Source organism: Salarias fasciatus, unplaced genomic scaffold (genome assembly GCF_902148845.1).
Source record: "Salarias fasciatus unplaced genomic scaffold, fSalaFa1.1, whole genome shotgun sequence".
NCBI classification, from domain to species: domain Eukaryota; kingdom Metazoa; phylum Chordata; class Actinopteri; order Blenniiformes; family Blenniidae; genus Salarias; species Salarias fasciatus.
Genome location: NW_021941373.1, coordinates 537649 through 554202, shown reverse-complemented (window position 1 = coordinate 554202; position 16554 = coordinate 537649). Strand labels below are relative to the sequence as shown.

Sequence of the window (16554 nt, the reverse complement as noted above, 5' to 3'; positions counted from 1 at the left end):
AGTCTTCGGTGGGCGAGCTGCTCACTAACCTCATCCGGGGGGATCTGCTGCCCTCGGCTCGGGTCTGGATCACTTCCCGACCGGCGGCGGCCCATCAGATCCCTCCAACATGTGTGGACAGACTGACAGAAGTGCGAGGCTTCACTGACGCCCAGAAGGAGGAGTACTTCAGGAGGAGGCTGAGTGATGAGGAGCTGAGCAGCAGAATCATCTCCCACATCCAGACCTCCAGGAGCCTCCACATCATGTGTGGAATCCCAGTCTTCTGCTGGATCACTGCTACAGTTCTGGAGCACATGTTGAGCAGCGAGCAGAGAGGAGAGCTGCCCCAGACCCTGACTGACATGTACTCCCACTTTGTGCTGGTTCAGACACACAGGAAGAAGCTCAAGTACCATGAAGGACCTGAGACGGGTCCACAGGAGCTGACGGAGGCTGACAGGGAGCTTCTTCTGAAGCTGGGCAGGATGGCCTTGGAACATCTGGACAAAGGAAACATCCTGTTCTACCAAGAAGACCTGGAGCAGTGTGGTCTGGATGTGACTGAGGCCTCGCTGTACTCTGGAATCTGTACTCAGATCTTCAAGAGAGAGTCTGTGATCTTCCAGAAAGCCGTCTACAGCTTCGTCCATCTGAGTGTTCAGGAGTTTCTGGCTGCAGTCTGCATGTTCCACTGTTTCACCAAGGCAAATGTCCTGAAAACGTTCACAGGAGAGGATAACACTTTCACATCTCTGGACAACTTCCTGGAGGTCGTCCTGCAGAAAGCCCTCAGCAGTCAGAACGGCCACCTGGACCTGTTTGTCCGCTTCCTTCATGGCCTCTCTCTGGAATCCAACCAGAGACTCTTAAAAGGTCTACTGGGTTGGACAGAGATCAGTCCAGAAACCACCCAGAGAGTCATCAAGAACCTGAAGAAGATCAACACTGAGGAGATATCGCCTGACAGAAGCATCAACATCTTCCACTGTCTGATGGAGATGAAGGACCTCTCAGTACATCAGGACATCCAAGAGTTCCTGAAGTCAGAGAACAGATCAGAGAAGGAACTCTCTGAGATCCACTGCTCAGCTCTGGCCTACATGCTGCAGATGTCAGACCAGGTCCTGGAGGAGTTGGACCTGAAGAAGTACAAGACATCAGAGGAGGGACGACGGAGACTGATCCCAGCTGTGAAGAACTGCAGGAAGGCTGAGTGAGTCCACATGTCCTCATGATCAATGTCTCAGTGATGTTTGTAGAAAGTAGTTCCTGTAGTTCCTCTGTGGAGATGATCCTCAATGATCTGTCCTGAAGAACCCATCAGTCCACTGTCTGATCCACTGCCTCAGACGATGACTGATTATTATTCAGCTGTTAACGGCTCCATTCTGCTGCAGAGACCTTCAGTTCATTATTCAATCAATCAAAAAATGTACATTTTGATGTTTTCAATATTAGTATCATCAAACCTGCTGCTGTTCCTAAAAGTCTCCTCTACCCTCCAGAGAGACTCAGTTTTCAGAGTTGGTTCAAACTTGGACTGTCAGTCTTCCTTCATGTTCTGATTCACATTTCATCTCTTATTGTCTGTAATATTCTAATGAGACTGAAATGTTTCCAGCTGCCTCCTGGAATCCATCTGATCAGCCCTCATAGCAGCTGGAAATCAAATGTCCATGTTGTGGAAGTCAGCAGATCTTCTCTTGGTCTTCTTCACACTGTAAACATGTGATGAAAGAAGTGATGTGAGGCTCAGCAGCAACCAGACTGAAGCCTGAGAGGAAATGTGTTGAATGATGTTAAAGTGAGAGCAGAACTCTGAACTGGGTCCAGAATGAAGAGCTGCTGATCTGAAACTCTTTCATTTTTTTCCCCAAGATAAAAACAAAGTGGGACTGAAAGAATGGATTCAACAACATGAACATATAGGGCTGATGATCAGTTGCAATCAAATTGTCGATTCGTTCTGAGCCAGTTCCTTGTGATGATCTTTTGGCAGCAATTATTTGAATTTCAATGATGTATTTATCCCCTTTTTTAATCACTCCTCTGCCTCAGTAGGGTTAGGGTTAGGATCCTTGGGGATGGCAAGGGCCAAAATGTCTTCTGTTACTTCAAATGTAATGTCCCGAAATGGCTTCAATTTTGGACATGTCCATGAAATATGAATGATTGATCTGAGAGTGACTACAATGTCTCCAACATTGTTGAAGAGGCCCCTGATATTTGGACTGTGAGGAATTCTGAAATATCTGATAAGGCCTTCCACCGAAAATCTGTCCATCCTGTTGAACGAGTTACTTGTTGTGTGTTGCACATTTTAAGCCAATCGCTCGTAATCTCCAGATGAGACCTCATGAACCACTGTCTTTATTTTCTGAAGCCATTAGGTGGTGCTATCTGTTTCAGAAATGTTTGAAAGCACACGTCATTGTCAGTCCTTCAATCTCTATTTTAAAACCAAGAGTGACATCGAGTGGCTTCAGAAAATAAAGACAGTGGTTCATGAGGGCTCATTTGCCCATCACTACTAATCACTCTTGGACAATACAATGCTCAGCTTCTTTTTTCATGTTGATTTCACATGTAGCATGCTGTTTCTGCAATCCTCAAAAAAGATTAGACTTAGTTTTAGTAGGCAGACTTTTATCAGCATTCATGAATATTTTGACAAGTTCACAAGTCCGTCATCCGGGCAGGAATCCATCCATCCTTCCATGTTTCATCACTTTTCCAGGACTGGGATACCTAGACTTCCCTGTCCAAAGTCACTTCCTCTAGCTCTTCTGCGAGGATCCCAAGGTGGTCCCAGGCCAGCTGAGAGACATATACCCCTTTCCCACTGGCCAAAAAACCCGTTTAAACCCGCTAAGTCATGGCAGTGGGAAAAGGTTTGACCTGGGATTTCGACCCGGATCGTTGACCCTGCAATCGACCCGGTAAATTCCCGGGTCAGCTTTCTACCGGCTTTTAGTGGGAGGGACACATCCGGGAACTTACATGATGACATCGACGCAGCGCGGCTAAGTTAGCGCGCTAGTTGTTGTTTCTGGACACAGCATGAGATTTCCTTCGTCAACATGACCCAGTACTGGCAAGATAGTGAGACCAGAGAGCTTCCCCTGATCTGTGGGGAAGAGGAGATTCGTCTACAGGTAACAGGGACTGTTTTCCGCTGCATTGTTTACTTTTGTTTTGCTCTGTCGTGCTGATGATGTCATCAACGTGGGACACCATCAGTGCGGGAAAACGCAGCGACGCTGCTCGCCAGCAGGAGGTGAGACCCGGGTCTGCAGGCGGTGGGAAAGGAGTCTAAAAAGGCGATAGTTAGCGGGTTGCAGACACGGGTCGACCCGCTAGTTGCAGTGGGAAAGGGGTAATAGTCTCTCCAACGTCCCCTGGGTCTTCCCCGGGGTCTCCTCCCAGTGGGACATGCCCAGAACACCTCCCCAGGGAGACATCCAGGAGACATCCCAAAGAGGTGCCCGAGCCACCTCAGCTGGCCCCTCTCGATGTGGAGGAGTAGCGGCTCTACTCCAAGCTCCTCCCTGGTGACTGAGCTCCTCACCCTATCTCTAAGGGAGCGCCCAGCCACCCTACGGAGGAAGTTCATTTGGCTTGTATCCAGGATCTTGTCCACTCAGTCATGATCCACAGCTCATGACCATAGATGAGAGTAGGAACATAGATTTACCAGTAAATCGAGAGCTTTGCCTTTCGGCTCATCTCCCTCTTCACCACAACGGACCGATACAACGACTGCATTGATGCAGATGCTGCACCGATCCGTTTCTCAATCTCACGTTCCATCCTTTCCTCACCTGTGAACAAGACCTCAAGATACTTTAACTCTTTCACTTTGGCCAAGGTCTGTCCACTGACCTGGAGAGGACAGACCACCTTCTTCCGGTCGAGGACCATGGCCTCGGATTTGGAGGTGCTGATCCTCATCCCTGTCGCTTCACACTCGGCTGCGAACCACCCCAGTGCATGCTGTAGGTCCGGGTTCGATGAAGCCAACAGGACAACATCATCTGTAAAAAGCAGAGATGAAATCCTGTGGTTCCCGAACCGGACCCCCTCCGGCCCCTGGCTGCACCTAGAAATTCTGTCCATAAAGATTATAAACAGAACCGGTGACAAAGAGCAGCCCGGCCGGAGTCCAACATGCACCGGGAACAGGTCCGACTTACTGCCGGCAATGCGGACCAGACTCCTACTCCGGTCATACAAAGAACGGACGGCCCTTAACAAGGGGCCCCGGACTCCGTATTCCTGGAGCCCCCCCCCACAAGACACCACGAGGGACGCGGTTGAACGCCTTCTCCAAGTCCACAAAACACATATGAACTGGTTGTGCGAACTCCCACAAACCCTCGAGCCCCTATGGAGGGTCTAGAGCTGGTCCACTGTTCCGCGACCAGGATGAAAACTGCATTGTTCCTCCTGAATCCGAGGTTCGACTATCGGTCGAATCCTCCTCTCCAGTACCCTGGAATAGACTTTCCCAGGGAGGCTGAGGAGTGTGATCCCCCTTCAGTTGGAGCACACCCTCCAGTCCCCCAGAAAGGGGGACCACCACCCCAGGTTGACAATCCAGAGGCACTGTCCCCGACCGCCATGTTGCAGAGACGAGTAAACCAAGACAGTCCTTGCACATCCAGAGACTTAAGATACTCAGGGCGGATCTCATCCACTCCCTGTGCCTTGCCACCGAGGAGCTTACCAACCACCTCGGTGACTTCAGCTTTTATTTCTTGTTCTTTTACTTTTTAATCTGTACTGAATATGTGCTGCTTGTGCTTTATGACATGTTTGAGGTTTGCTTTATATATATTTTCACGCTCCACCAGGTTTTTCTGCGCTGCACTGCAAATTCACACTGACTCAAACTTGCTACACGGTGTCAGACCTGTTGAGAGATTTCATCTTTCCGTACGATCATGATCATACTGATTAATGCTGATCCTGTCTTTCATATGGTCGTATGACGGCCGTACGCCCGTATACCATCGTATGACCGTGTGATAAATGAGGGCCAATGTGAGCAAAGTGCAGGGGCAACCGGGCAACAGGTAACTTTGGAGGATCTGAACAGAGGGGCAATGGGAAAAGTTGATTATTTGTACAGTGGGGCAGATTGAGGTACTGTATCTGGACATCCAGCTTTACTTAAACATGTGGAACTCAGGAGTTGACCTCAACATGTGGAACCCCATGTTCTCTTCTTCATGTGGAACTCAGTGTTCTCTCCTCCAGGTGGACATGAAGCCAAAGTCAAACCAGAGGAGAAGATGTGAAGCTCTGATGTCAAATAGTCTATCAAAGTGTCCTCTCTCATAACGTCCTGTCCTCTCTGGTCTCATTACAGTCTTTCTTTCTGTGGACTCTCTGATTCTCACTGTGAAGTGATCTCCTCTGCTCTGACCTCTGACCCCTCCCATCTGAAACATCTGGACCTGAGTGAGAACAAGCTGCAGGATTCCTCAGTGAAGATTCTGTGTTCTGGACTGGAGAGTCCAAACTGTAACCTGGAGACTCTGAGGTCAGTTCACTGTCTGAAGGGAGAATCTGTTGGACTGAGAGGAGTTTAGAAGGATTCCAGATGTTGTTTGGACAGAGAGTGGACTGAGCTCTGCAGCATGTCAGTGATTAGCATGTTCTGAGCAAAAAGTAGTCCAAAACACATCTATAAGATGTTATCCCTGAACATCCAGGAGACATCCTCAGGGGAGTCAGAATGGCAGTTTTTTTATACGTCTTTTTTGGCCGTTGTATTGATGTCTTGTCAGGACATGGTATGGATGCATTGTTAGGATGAATGTTTTGATGTCAAAGAAAAAAACGTTTAATTGTCACAGTTATTTGACATCCAAAAGACATCCTCAAAGGAACCAGAACAAACCCACAGCACAAAGACACGTCCCAAAGATGTCTTTTCAAAGTCATTTTTCACAGCCAATTTTGGTCCCATTAAGGTCCAGACTGTAACGCCAGTTCACGTCTTTTTTCCGATGTCTGATGGCCCGAATATAGGACGACTCTGATTATAAGATGACCCCTATTTTTCCAATATCATTTTGTGAAAATAAAAATATCTCGAAGACAATAAAGTTACTCATAAAACAACTTTTTATTGTACAATTATTCTGAACTCAAAAACTCACAATAGAGATAACATGTCATGTTTTAAGATCAAAAAATGTTACTGCAGTATCAGATAAAAAATATATTCTTTCTCCAAATAAGCACCAACAAGCAACAATTAAGTACCCTCAAAGGTTCAATTACTGCATTAATGATGTAAATAACTTTATAACCATCAAATTCAAGTTCTATTCAAATTCATGAACATTAACAATTCAGTCTAATATATCTTGGTGGCTTGAGGGTTGTTTGTTGACTCTGCTGTGTTGAACCATCAGTTTAAAGTTGGCATCAAACCTTCTCCTCTGTTGTTTGCTCACTGGTCTAGCGTTCGAGCCCCTTCATTCCAGATAGTCATATTCCTCCATTTTTCATCAGATCACTGTACTATGACTTTGAAGCTCCATTCGCTTCCTGGTCACTGGTACTTTGGCTCCATCTAGTGGTGCGGATGTGTAACGACAATCTAGTCCTTGATTATAGTACAACCCCATTTCTGAGAATACAATTTCAGGAAAAAAATATCGTCCTATATTTGGGCCTATACGGTATAATTTTAGACCTGGTTTTTATGATAATAATAAATAGTTGTTTTTCATCGTGTAGTTTTTTCAGGGACCTCAGGGTCACTTTCAAATGCATTAACTTCATACATGATGGTGGTAAGCTACGTATGTAGCCACAGCTGTCCATCAGCCCATCTGACCACACACTCACTCACTGTGCATCCACCCAGGCTTCCTGATGTTCCCTTTCAGTTTCCCATCCAGGTACTGACAAGGCCCTACCCCACTGAGCTTCCAAGATCTGATGGGATCAGACATCCTCAAGACAGTGTCTGCAGAAGAACTTCTGTTTTCTAGAGTAAACAAAAGAAGTAAAAATCCACATCTCTCCAGTTGGGAGAACTTTCTTTGAAGTAATCGTTAGTGGTCGACAAATGAGGCCTCATGAACCATTGTCTTTGTGTTCTGGAGCCTCTAGATGGTGCTGTCTGTTCAAGAAATGTTTGACAACACACTTCATTATCAGTCCTTCACCATCTGTTTAAAACCAAGAGTGCCATCTAGTGGCTTCAGAAAGTGAAGACAGTGGTTCATGAGTCCATTTGTCCATCACTAGTAATCGTTACATATAGACATAAAATAAACATAATTAGAAGAGAAGGTGTGTCTGGTTGAACTGTCCACCGTTTTTCAAGCAAGGTGAGTTTACTGTTTTTCTCATATTAAGTAATCATGGTGAAAATAGCAATGTTGATGTTCATGTTACAGTCTGCAAATTCATGGAACCAAATTGTACATATAAAAAAATATACACTGAAAAGACATCTTTGGGACATGTCATCCAAGAAAGATGAATAAAAAACCTTGTATTCAGGCTCCCTGAAGAACTTCAGAGATAATACCTTATGGACTTGCTTTGGACCACTTTTTTTAATCAGCATGTTGATGAGAGCTCTTCTCCTCCTGGAGGCTTCAGCTGTTTGGACTTTACATTTCTAAACTCTTCCAGTCTGAACCTTCTTCAGCTCTCAGTCACTTCACCATCAAACTCTGTCCTCTAATCTCACTTCTTTCTCTCTTTATTCAGGTTGATTAACTGCAGTTTGTCAGAGATCAGTTGTTCTTCTGTGGCCTCAGCTCTGAAGTCCAACCCCTCCCTCCAGAAACATCTGGAACATCTGGACCTGAGTGAGAACCCTCTGCAGGATTCAGGAGTTTCTCAGCTGTGTGGTTTTCTGCAGAGTCCACTCTGTGGTCTGCAGACTCTGAGGTCAGTTGACTGTCTGTTCCTGTTGTAGAAGGAGAAATGTTTGTCAGCAGCTGTGATCTGAGACTCTGATCCTGCAGTGAGAGAGTGGACTGAGCTCAGCAGCAGCTGACTGCTGTGTGTGGACATGAGGAGGAGTGTGAATGTTGTGTGTGATGAAGATCCACAACAACAGAACAGCTCATTGATCAGGACTCAGTAATGTGGAGCTGCTCATTTCTCCATCAATACATCTGATTGGTTCCTCCTCATTGATTCTGCTGCTTTCTCTCTTTATTCAGGTTGGAGGACTGCAGTTTGTCAGAGATCAGCTGTTCTTCTCTGGTCTCAGCTCTGAAGTCCAACCCCTCCCTCCAGAAACATCTGGAACATCTGGACCTGAGTGGGAACAATCTGCAGGATTCAGGAGTTTCTCAGCTGTGTGGTTTTCTGCAGAGTCCACTCTGTGGTCTGCAGACTCTGAGGTCAGTTGACTGTCTGTTCCTGTTGTAGAAGGAGAAATGTTTGTCAGCAGCTGTGATCTGAGACTCTGATCCTGCAGTGAGAGATCTGATTGGTTCCTCCTCATTGATTCTGCTGTTTTCTCTCTTTATTCAGGTTGAGGGACTGTAAGTTGACAAAGATCAGCTGTTCTTCTGTGGCCTCAGCTCTGAAGTCCAACCCCTCCCACCTGAAAAAGCTTGACCTGCGTCTCAACCAGCTGCAGGCTCCAGATGTGCAGCAGCTGGTTGCTCTCCAGCAGAGTCCAGACTGCAGCCTGCAGACTCTGAGGTCAGTAGATGGTTGGAGTGAGTCCAGACAGCTCCCTCCAGACACCGAGCTCCCACTGAAGATCAACAGTCAGAGGACTCTCTTCTCAGGGTCTGGATCAGCTGTCAGGTGAGGAAACTGGTGGTGGTGATGGCCAAATGAGCCTCATGAACCACTGTCTTTATTTTCTGAAGCCAGTCGATGGTACTTTTGTTTTTAAAATAAAGCTGAAGGACTGACACAGTGAAGTGTGCTTTCAGACATCTCTTGAACAGATAGCATCATCTAGCGACTACAAAAAATAAATTAAAGCCGCGCATTAGTGCTTCAGTCCCTGTCATTGCCGTCGACGTCTCGCTAAATTGACATTAACACCACACACTGCGGCGTCCAAAACATTACCACCGACTTTATTTGCTGTCAGTCAATCATGCACAAAATCACATGAATTTATGGAGTCATAATCTATCATGTCTGTCTGTGTGCTCCTGTAGGTGGCGCTGTAGCATCTATCACAGTCATTCATACATCAATATAATCAGCATCATGTTGTGTATCATTGATCAAAACTTCAAGACAGTCGGACAAAGTATGTGTTTGTAAGAAAGGTTTCTGTATTTTTCGGGGGGTCTTTGCGCCCCTGCTGGCCAACGGTTATAAATGCATCAAAATGGTCATATAATTTTTTGCTTGTCTTCAGGCATAGAATTTTACTGCACAGTTTGGTTACTATGGGAGAATGTTAATGTTTTAGGTCTATGGTAGGGGGCGCTATAGAGTTGAGTTGTATTAAACTTTATAATGCATTACATGAGGACCGTTATGGCACATAACTGACTGTAATCTGAGTGTTCTAGGACAATGCCTGAGCTCGTGAGGGGCTGTCCAAATAACAGGAAATGAAGACGTTTTTTCACGGCGTGCTGTGAGGAGACCGAGACTGACGTATCAAAAAAGCTGGCTGATTATTGAAAGTCAATGTGTCCAGATGCAGTGTGCTGAGTTTGGGCTCATTTGGAAGAAAGGAAGTAAGAGTTCAGTTCATTTGAAAAATTAAAAGCAAAATGGCGCAAATTTTGTATCCAAGATGGCCGCCTTCCTGTTGGTCCCACAGATTTGAGCCAAGAGAGTTTTCTGTTTGTCCCCTCATGCTCTGTCACTGGTGTGAATTTCGTGTTCCTACGTCAAAATATGCCCACTGTGTGGGCCATAGTGGTCTGATTGTAGGTGGCGCTGTTGAGCCAGTGTTGATCTGTCACTGTGGAGGTATACATTTTATCAAATTTTTCTCCAGGCCGGTCGCGTAGATACCAAAAAACCCCACATTCAGCTATGTTCAGGGGGTCATAAATGCATTTTTGTGGGACAAAGAATAATAATAATATAGAAGAAACTGAGCAAGAACAATACCCATCGCCGTTACACTACGTGTTACGGCGATGGCTAAAAATAATGATCTGAGTCCACACAGCAGTCCAGGTGTCAGGCTGATTACATCAGACCTCCTACTTCACCACTGTTCCAGCAGCTCTTGTTTAGTTTCAGAGGAGATGTTTAGTGACCTGGCTCAGTCCCAGATCATGGGTTGATTCAATGTAAGTCAGTCGGAGAAACCTGTTAGAACCTTCTGATTGGACCACATCTGCTGCTTTAAATCCTTTGAAAACCTTGACAAAAGGAATGTCCACAGTTTACCCGATAGCTGAAAGTTCTACCTCCTGTTCTACTTTTAGAGAACCTGGGAACCTCCAGACCAGCACTCTGAGAACGAAGTGTTCTCCTGGGACAGTATGGGACTAATAGCTGTTTAAGATATGATGGTTCCTGGTTGTTCAGGGCTTTATAGGTTAAGAGGAGGATTTTAACTTCTATTCTAGATTTAACAGGAAGCAGTGAAGGGAACCTACTCCCAGGTTCCTCACAGTGTTACTGGGGGTTAAGGCAATGCCATCTATTTAACCATCTATTTGTTTAGATCATTTTTCTCTCAAGTGTTTTGGGCCAACTAAAATAACTTCTGTTTTATCTGAATTTAGGAGGAGAAAATTATGACTCATCCAGGTTTTTATGTCATCAAGACAAGCTTCTAATTTGACAAGTTGATCGTTGTCAACTGGTTTCAGGGATAGGTAGATCTGTGTTTCATCTGCATAACAGTGGAAGTTAACGGAGTGTTTCCTGATGATGTTCCTACAGGAAGGATGTTTAATGTGAAGAGTGCAGGTCCTAAAGCAGAACCCTGTGGAACCCCGTATAGGAACCCTTTGATCCTGGCTGAAGAATCATCATTAACATGAACAAAGTGGAACCAGTCTGTTAAATATGACTGAAACCAGTTTAATGCTGAACCTTTAATCCCAATAATATATTCTCGTCTCTGTAGTAGGATATCATGATCAACAGTGTCGAATCTAATCAGATAAAATTGCAAAAAGAAAAACAAACTGGGTTACCAGCTTCAGAGGGAAAATAAATAAAACCTACAATTAGAAAAAAAGTATAAAACCCTTTGCCTTCTCTATCAGACATCTCATCTATTATTAACAGAATTCAAATTGCAATTGTAGAGTACTGCATAGCCTTATTTGCAAACGATGCATTAGTTTTTTTCTGATGAACTTGGAGCAGTCTGTGGTTCCAACCAAACAGGAGCACATCAGACTCCACTCATTTCCTCACGTGAGTCCACCTGTAGACTCGGTGAAATAGGTGGAGTCTAGTGTCCTCTTGCATGGTTGGAACAAAAACCAGCTGCTACAGCGGCTCATTCTGGACTGGTTTGAGGACCACTGATCTAAATGCTTCTCCCTCCTCTTCCTGTGTTTGGACTGCTGGGTTTGAGTCTGAGGAGCCGAGCTCCTGTGGTCCGGGTCTCAACGGCCACCTGCCGTACGCCCTGATGCTGGGTTATATAAGAAGCTATTTATCATTGAAAAATGATTAAATGAATCAATAAATGAGTAAATAAATAAATAGAAATACGACATCAGTGTTTGAGCACTGATGTTGAAGGTTCTCAGCCTTGTGTCCCGGCCTCAGCTGGGGTGTGAGATGATTTCTTGGAGTCGCCAAATAATTTAGGAAAACCATAGATGTACATAAATGATTTTTAAGTATTATTTCTGACAGGGAGTTGTTTTGTGTGTGTGTGTGTGTGTGTGTGTGTGTCTGTGTGTGTGTGTGTGTGTGTGTGTGTGTGTGTGTGTGTGTGTGTGTGTGTGCAGACACACAGCAGAGTCTTCAGGATCCAGCACGTTGTCTCTGAGGAGTGACCAGTCCAATGGTCTTCCACCACTCTTCAGTGCTGAACCTGGACCTTCAGACACAAAGTAAGAAACTCTTAGTTTCTTTGATTTCCTCCAAACCAGAGTGAGAGATGTTGAGCTCCCTTTCAGATTCAGCTCCAGGATTGTGAAGCAGTGTGAGAGTTGAAGCTGGATCTTTGTGTTGTGTTGCTCAGACTAAATGTTGCTTGGTGTCCACAGAGAGAAGAAGAGGACTGATGTGTGTGAGGAGCAGCCAGAAAGATCCAGAAGCACCGCTGCACTAAGTAAGAGTGGACATGTGTCTGCTGAGGGACTGGTCTGTCCTCACTGGACTTGTTGTTGTGTTGTAGAGACATGAAAGCTTGTTGTTTGTGTGCAGTGTGATTGTTGTTGTTGTCTGTGAGCAGGTGTTGGTCTGCAGCAGCTTCTAGAAGAACATAAGAAGAGTGTGAGGAGGAGATGTGAACGTGTGACTGAAGGAAGTGAAGAAGCAGGAGGAGGAAGCCTCCTCAACAGGATCTACACTGAGCTCCACATCACAGAGGGACTCAGTGAGGAGCTTCAGAGGGAACCTGAGCTGAAGCAGCTGGAGACAGCTTCCAGGAAGGAGAGCCTCCATCACACTGCCATCAGGGTTCAGGACATCTTCAAAGCCTGGGCCCAGCAGCACACACACATCCGAGTGGTTGTGACCAGCGGCGTGGCCGGCAGCGGAAAAACCTTCTCGGTGCACAAGTTCAGTCTGGACTGGGCCGAGGGCCTGGAGAACCAGGATGTCAGTGTGCTGGTGGTGCTCTCCTTCAGGGAGCTGAACCTGCTGGGAGAGCGGCCGTACAGCCTCCTCTCGCTGCTGGCTGTTTTCCATCCCACGCTCCAGAAGCTGACGGCAGAGGAGCTGGCCGTCTGCAAGCTGCTCTTCATCTTTGACGGTCTGGATGAAAGCAGACTTTCTCTGGACTTCAGCGGCGGCCGGCGGCTGCTCGACGTCTCCCAGCAGTCTTCGGTGGGCGAGCTGCTCACTAACCTCATCCGGGGGGATCTGCTGCCCTCGGCTCGGGTCTGGATCACTTCCCGACCGGCGGCGGCCCATCAGATCCCTCCAACATGTGTGGACAGACTGACAGAAGTGCGAGGCTTCACTGACGCCCAGAAGGAGGAGTACTTCAGGAGGAGGCTGAGTGATGAGGAGCTGAGCAGCAGGATCATCTCCCACATCCAGACCTCCAGGAGCCTCCACATCATGTGTGGAATCCCAGTCTTCTGCTGGATCACTGCTACAGTTCTGGAGGACATGTTGAGCAGCGAGCAGAGAGGAGAGCTGCCCCAGACCCTGACTGACATGTACTCCCACTTTGTGCTGGTTCAGACACACAGGAAGAAGATCAAGTACCATGAAGGACCTGAGACGGGTCCACAGGAGCTGACGGAGGCTGACAGGGAGCTTCTTCTGAAGCTGGGCAGGATGGCCTTGGAACATCTGGACAAAGGAAACATCCTGTTCTACCAAGAAGACCTGGAGCAGTGTGGTCTGGATGTGACTGAGGCCTCGCTGTACTCTGGAATCTGTCCTCAGATCTTCAAGAGAGAGTCTGTGATCTTCCAGAAAGCCGTCTACAGCTTCGTCCATCTGAGTGTTCAGGAGTTTCTGGCTGCAGTCTGCATGTTCCACTGTTTCACCAACAGGAAGACAGACGTGCTGGAGACCTTCATTGGGGAGGAGGATGAGGATTATGATGAACATGATGATGCTTTCGAATCTCTGGACACATTCTTGAAGCTCGTCCTACAGAAATCCCTCAGCAGTCAGAACGGCCACCTGGACCTGTTTGTCCGCTTCCTTCATGGTCTCTCACTGGAATCCAACCAGAGACTCTTAGAAGGTCTGCTGGGTCGAACAGAGATCAGTCCAGAAACCATCCAGAGAGTCATCCAGAACCTGAAGGAGATCATCAGTGAGGAAGTGTCTCCTGACAGAAGCATCAACATCTTCCACTGTCTGATGGAGATGAAGGACCTCTCAGTCCATCAGGACATCCAAGAGTTCCTGAAGTCAGAGAACAGATCAGAGAAGAGACTCTCTGAGATCCACTGCTCAGCTCTGGCCTACATGCTGCAGATGTCAGACCAGGTCCTGGAGGAGTTGAACCTGAAGAAGTACAAGACATCAGAGGAGGGACGACGGAGACTGATCCCAGCTGTGAAGAACTGCAGGAAGGCTGAGTGAGTCCACATGTCCTCATGATCAGTGTCTCAGTGATGTTTGTAGAAAGTAGTTCCTGTAGTTCCTCTGTGGAGATGATCCTCAATGATCTGTCCTGAAGAACCCATCGGTCCACTGTCTGATCCGCTGCCTCAGACTAGACTTGTTTCTCAAGACCGATCTTGGACTCTAGACGGGTCTCAAGACCACTTTTTTGTGGTCTTGGTCTCGTCTCGGTCTCAACAGTCTATGGTCTCGGACTGTCTGAACGGTCTCGAAGGGACTTGTAAGTTGCAGCTGGTGGTACATTTTCGATGTGGAGCTTCATCATTCTTCAGTTTCCATGCTCACCGTCCGTTCCTCTCTCATTATTATTAATGGTAAATGTTCGACACTTACATAGCGCTTTTTCATCTGCATGAGCAGAGACCAAAGCGCTTTACACTGCATCATCTCATTCACCCATTCACACGCCGGTGGAGGCGGCTGCCATGCAAGGCGCTCAGTCCATCGACCGGGAGCAAGTCAGGGTTCAGTGTCTTGCCCAAGGACACTTCGACATGCAGACAGGGGGAGACGGGAATCGAACTAACAACCTCCCAATTGTCAGGCGACTGCTCCACCCACTGATCCACAGCAACCCATTAATTGTGTCTCTGCTGTGCTGCTGCTGCTGCTGCTCTCCAGTAACGTTTACGGCGGCTTGGACCTCAGTGAGGCGTTCAAAACAATTGGAAATTCACAATGTTTACAGAGATGAAGAAATGACAGACAAAAAAAACAAAAAAACCCATAAACAAATGTGAAGTATCTGTGAATCTTATACAATATAAAACATATTTGAATCATGTTGTTTTTTTAATATTGTCAACAAAAACACTTTAAATTTATGTAATTGCCCACATCTCTCACACTTAAATAATGTCCACATGTCTTACACTTAAATAACTTTATCAAACTTAAATCATGTGTTTTAATCTCCAGGCTTGGGCAAGTTACTCTTAAAAAGTAATCAGCTATAGTTATTAGTCACTTCATCAAAAAAGTAGCTTAGTAACTGAGTTACGATATTTTAAAAGTAACTAATTACTAGGCAAAGTAGCTATTGCATTACTTTAGAAAAAAAGTATTTAAATATGGCAGAATTTGAATTCTGTCTTAATGGAACTTTACTAACATGTTCAATTATTGATAATAAACAGGGTTGGGGAGTAACGGATTACATGTAACGGCATTACGTAATCAGGATACAAAAAAATATAGCTGTAATCCGTTACAGTACACACAAAATATATATGTAATCTCGTTACAGGTACTTCTGATAAAGACACAGATTACTGAGCAGGATTACTTTTGAAAATCAGATGGAAAATACCAGCAACACCAGACGTCCGCGCCGTATACAGACATTGTGACACTTTACAGCACTTTACGGCACTTTACGGCACAAACCGCCATATTGTAGATCTATAAAAAATAAACACCGTAGATATATAAATGATAGATGCCGCATCGACCGCTGTCCTGGAGCAACCTCCCGCTCTACTGATATGTTGAACCGTGAATGAAACATCCCGCGATGCCGTGGATTGTTGTGTGCAGCAGTCAGAAAGGTTCATAACATTGGAGGCCATCACAAACTCCGTGCGCGCGGCGCTTCCGCGTCCAGTGCGTTCGCTCCCAACAGGAGCTCCTCCAATGGGGTGGGAGCTGGGCGGAGCCTTGGGGAGATGCTACATTCGTGCTACATGCTAGTTTACCAAGATCGTCGACCCTGGCTTTAATAACACTGAATATATGATTAATGGAATAAATGAAGACTTGACAGAATAAATTACAAACAGGAAACACTACAGTAATCTGAATTATTCCAACATTGCTGTGTGATGAGACAAGACACCAATCAAATTTAATTTCTAACTTTAGAGAGTATTTCTACATCTGTTGACATAGAAATATGCAATGGTATCTGGGGGCGGGGGGCTTTAATAGTCATGTCAGTCCTGAACAGCACTCGAGATTCAATCCTCAAATAGTGTAGAAATATCGTCATGCAGCCGCCACATGCATTTGATGTCAACATTTCTATTTCACTCAGAGACCTGCTCTGTCTCTCTGTTATTGAGCCCACAGTTCAGTAGAATCTCATATTTACACAGCTGAACCCAGGATGCTGCTGATGCTCTACAACTCATGCAAGACGGCAAAAAACATTTTTTTTTTGTTTTTGGTCTCGGTCTCGGTCTCGAGCTGAACCAGTCTTGGTCTTGACTTGTCAGTCTTGGTCTTGGTCTTGAGACTCTCTGGTCTTGGTAGTGTCTTGGTCTCGGTTGAGGCGGTCTCGACGACAAGTCTACATCAGACTATGACTGATTATTATTCAGCTGTTGACGGCTCCATTCTGCTGCAGAGAGTCTCACTTCATTATTCAATCAA

General features: G+C 45.9%; 1 protein-coding gene and 1 long non-coding RNA gene across 3 annotated transcripts in view; both read left to right on the top strand.

The window, feature by feature from the left end:
• The window catches only part of LOC115384903 (NLR family CARD domain-containing protein 3-like), a 32472-nt gene extending 18214 nt beyond the window's left edge, over positions 1-14258 (top strand). The window contains exons 3-5 of one of the 2 annotated variants that reach the window (XM_030087076.1): positions 11877-11981; positions 12138-12187; positions 12326-14258. In XM_030087076.1, coding sequence (XP_029942936.1) covers positions 11877-11981; positions 12138-12187; positions 12326-14142 — 1972 coding nt within the window. In that variant the 3' untranslated portion in view covers positions 14143-14258. Of the gene's footprint in view, positions 1-11876; positions 11982-12137; positions 12261-12325 lie in introns of those variants that run through there. The other variant, XR_003930974.1, reaches the window with a different exon arrangement.
• LOC115384926 (uncharacterized) lies at positions 6852-10499 on the top strand. The gene is made up of 3 exons (XR_003931006.1): positions 6852-6965; positions 8616-8617; positions 10489-10499. It is a non-coding gene; the product is annotated as an uncharacterized LOC115384926 (long non-coding RNA).
• Positions 14259-16554: the final 2296 nt, after the last annotated feature.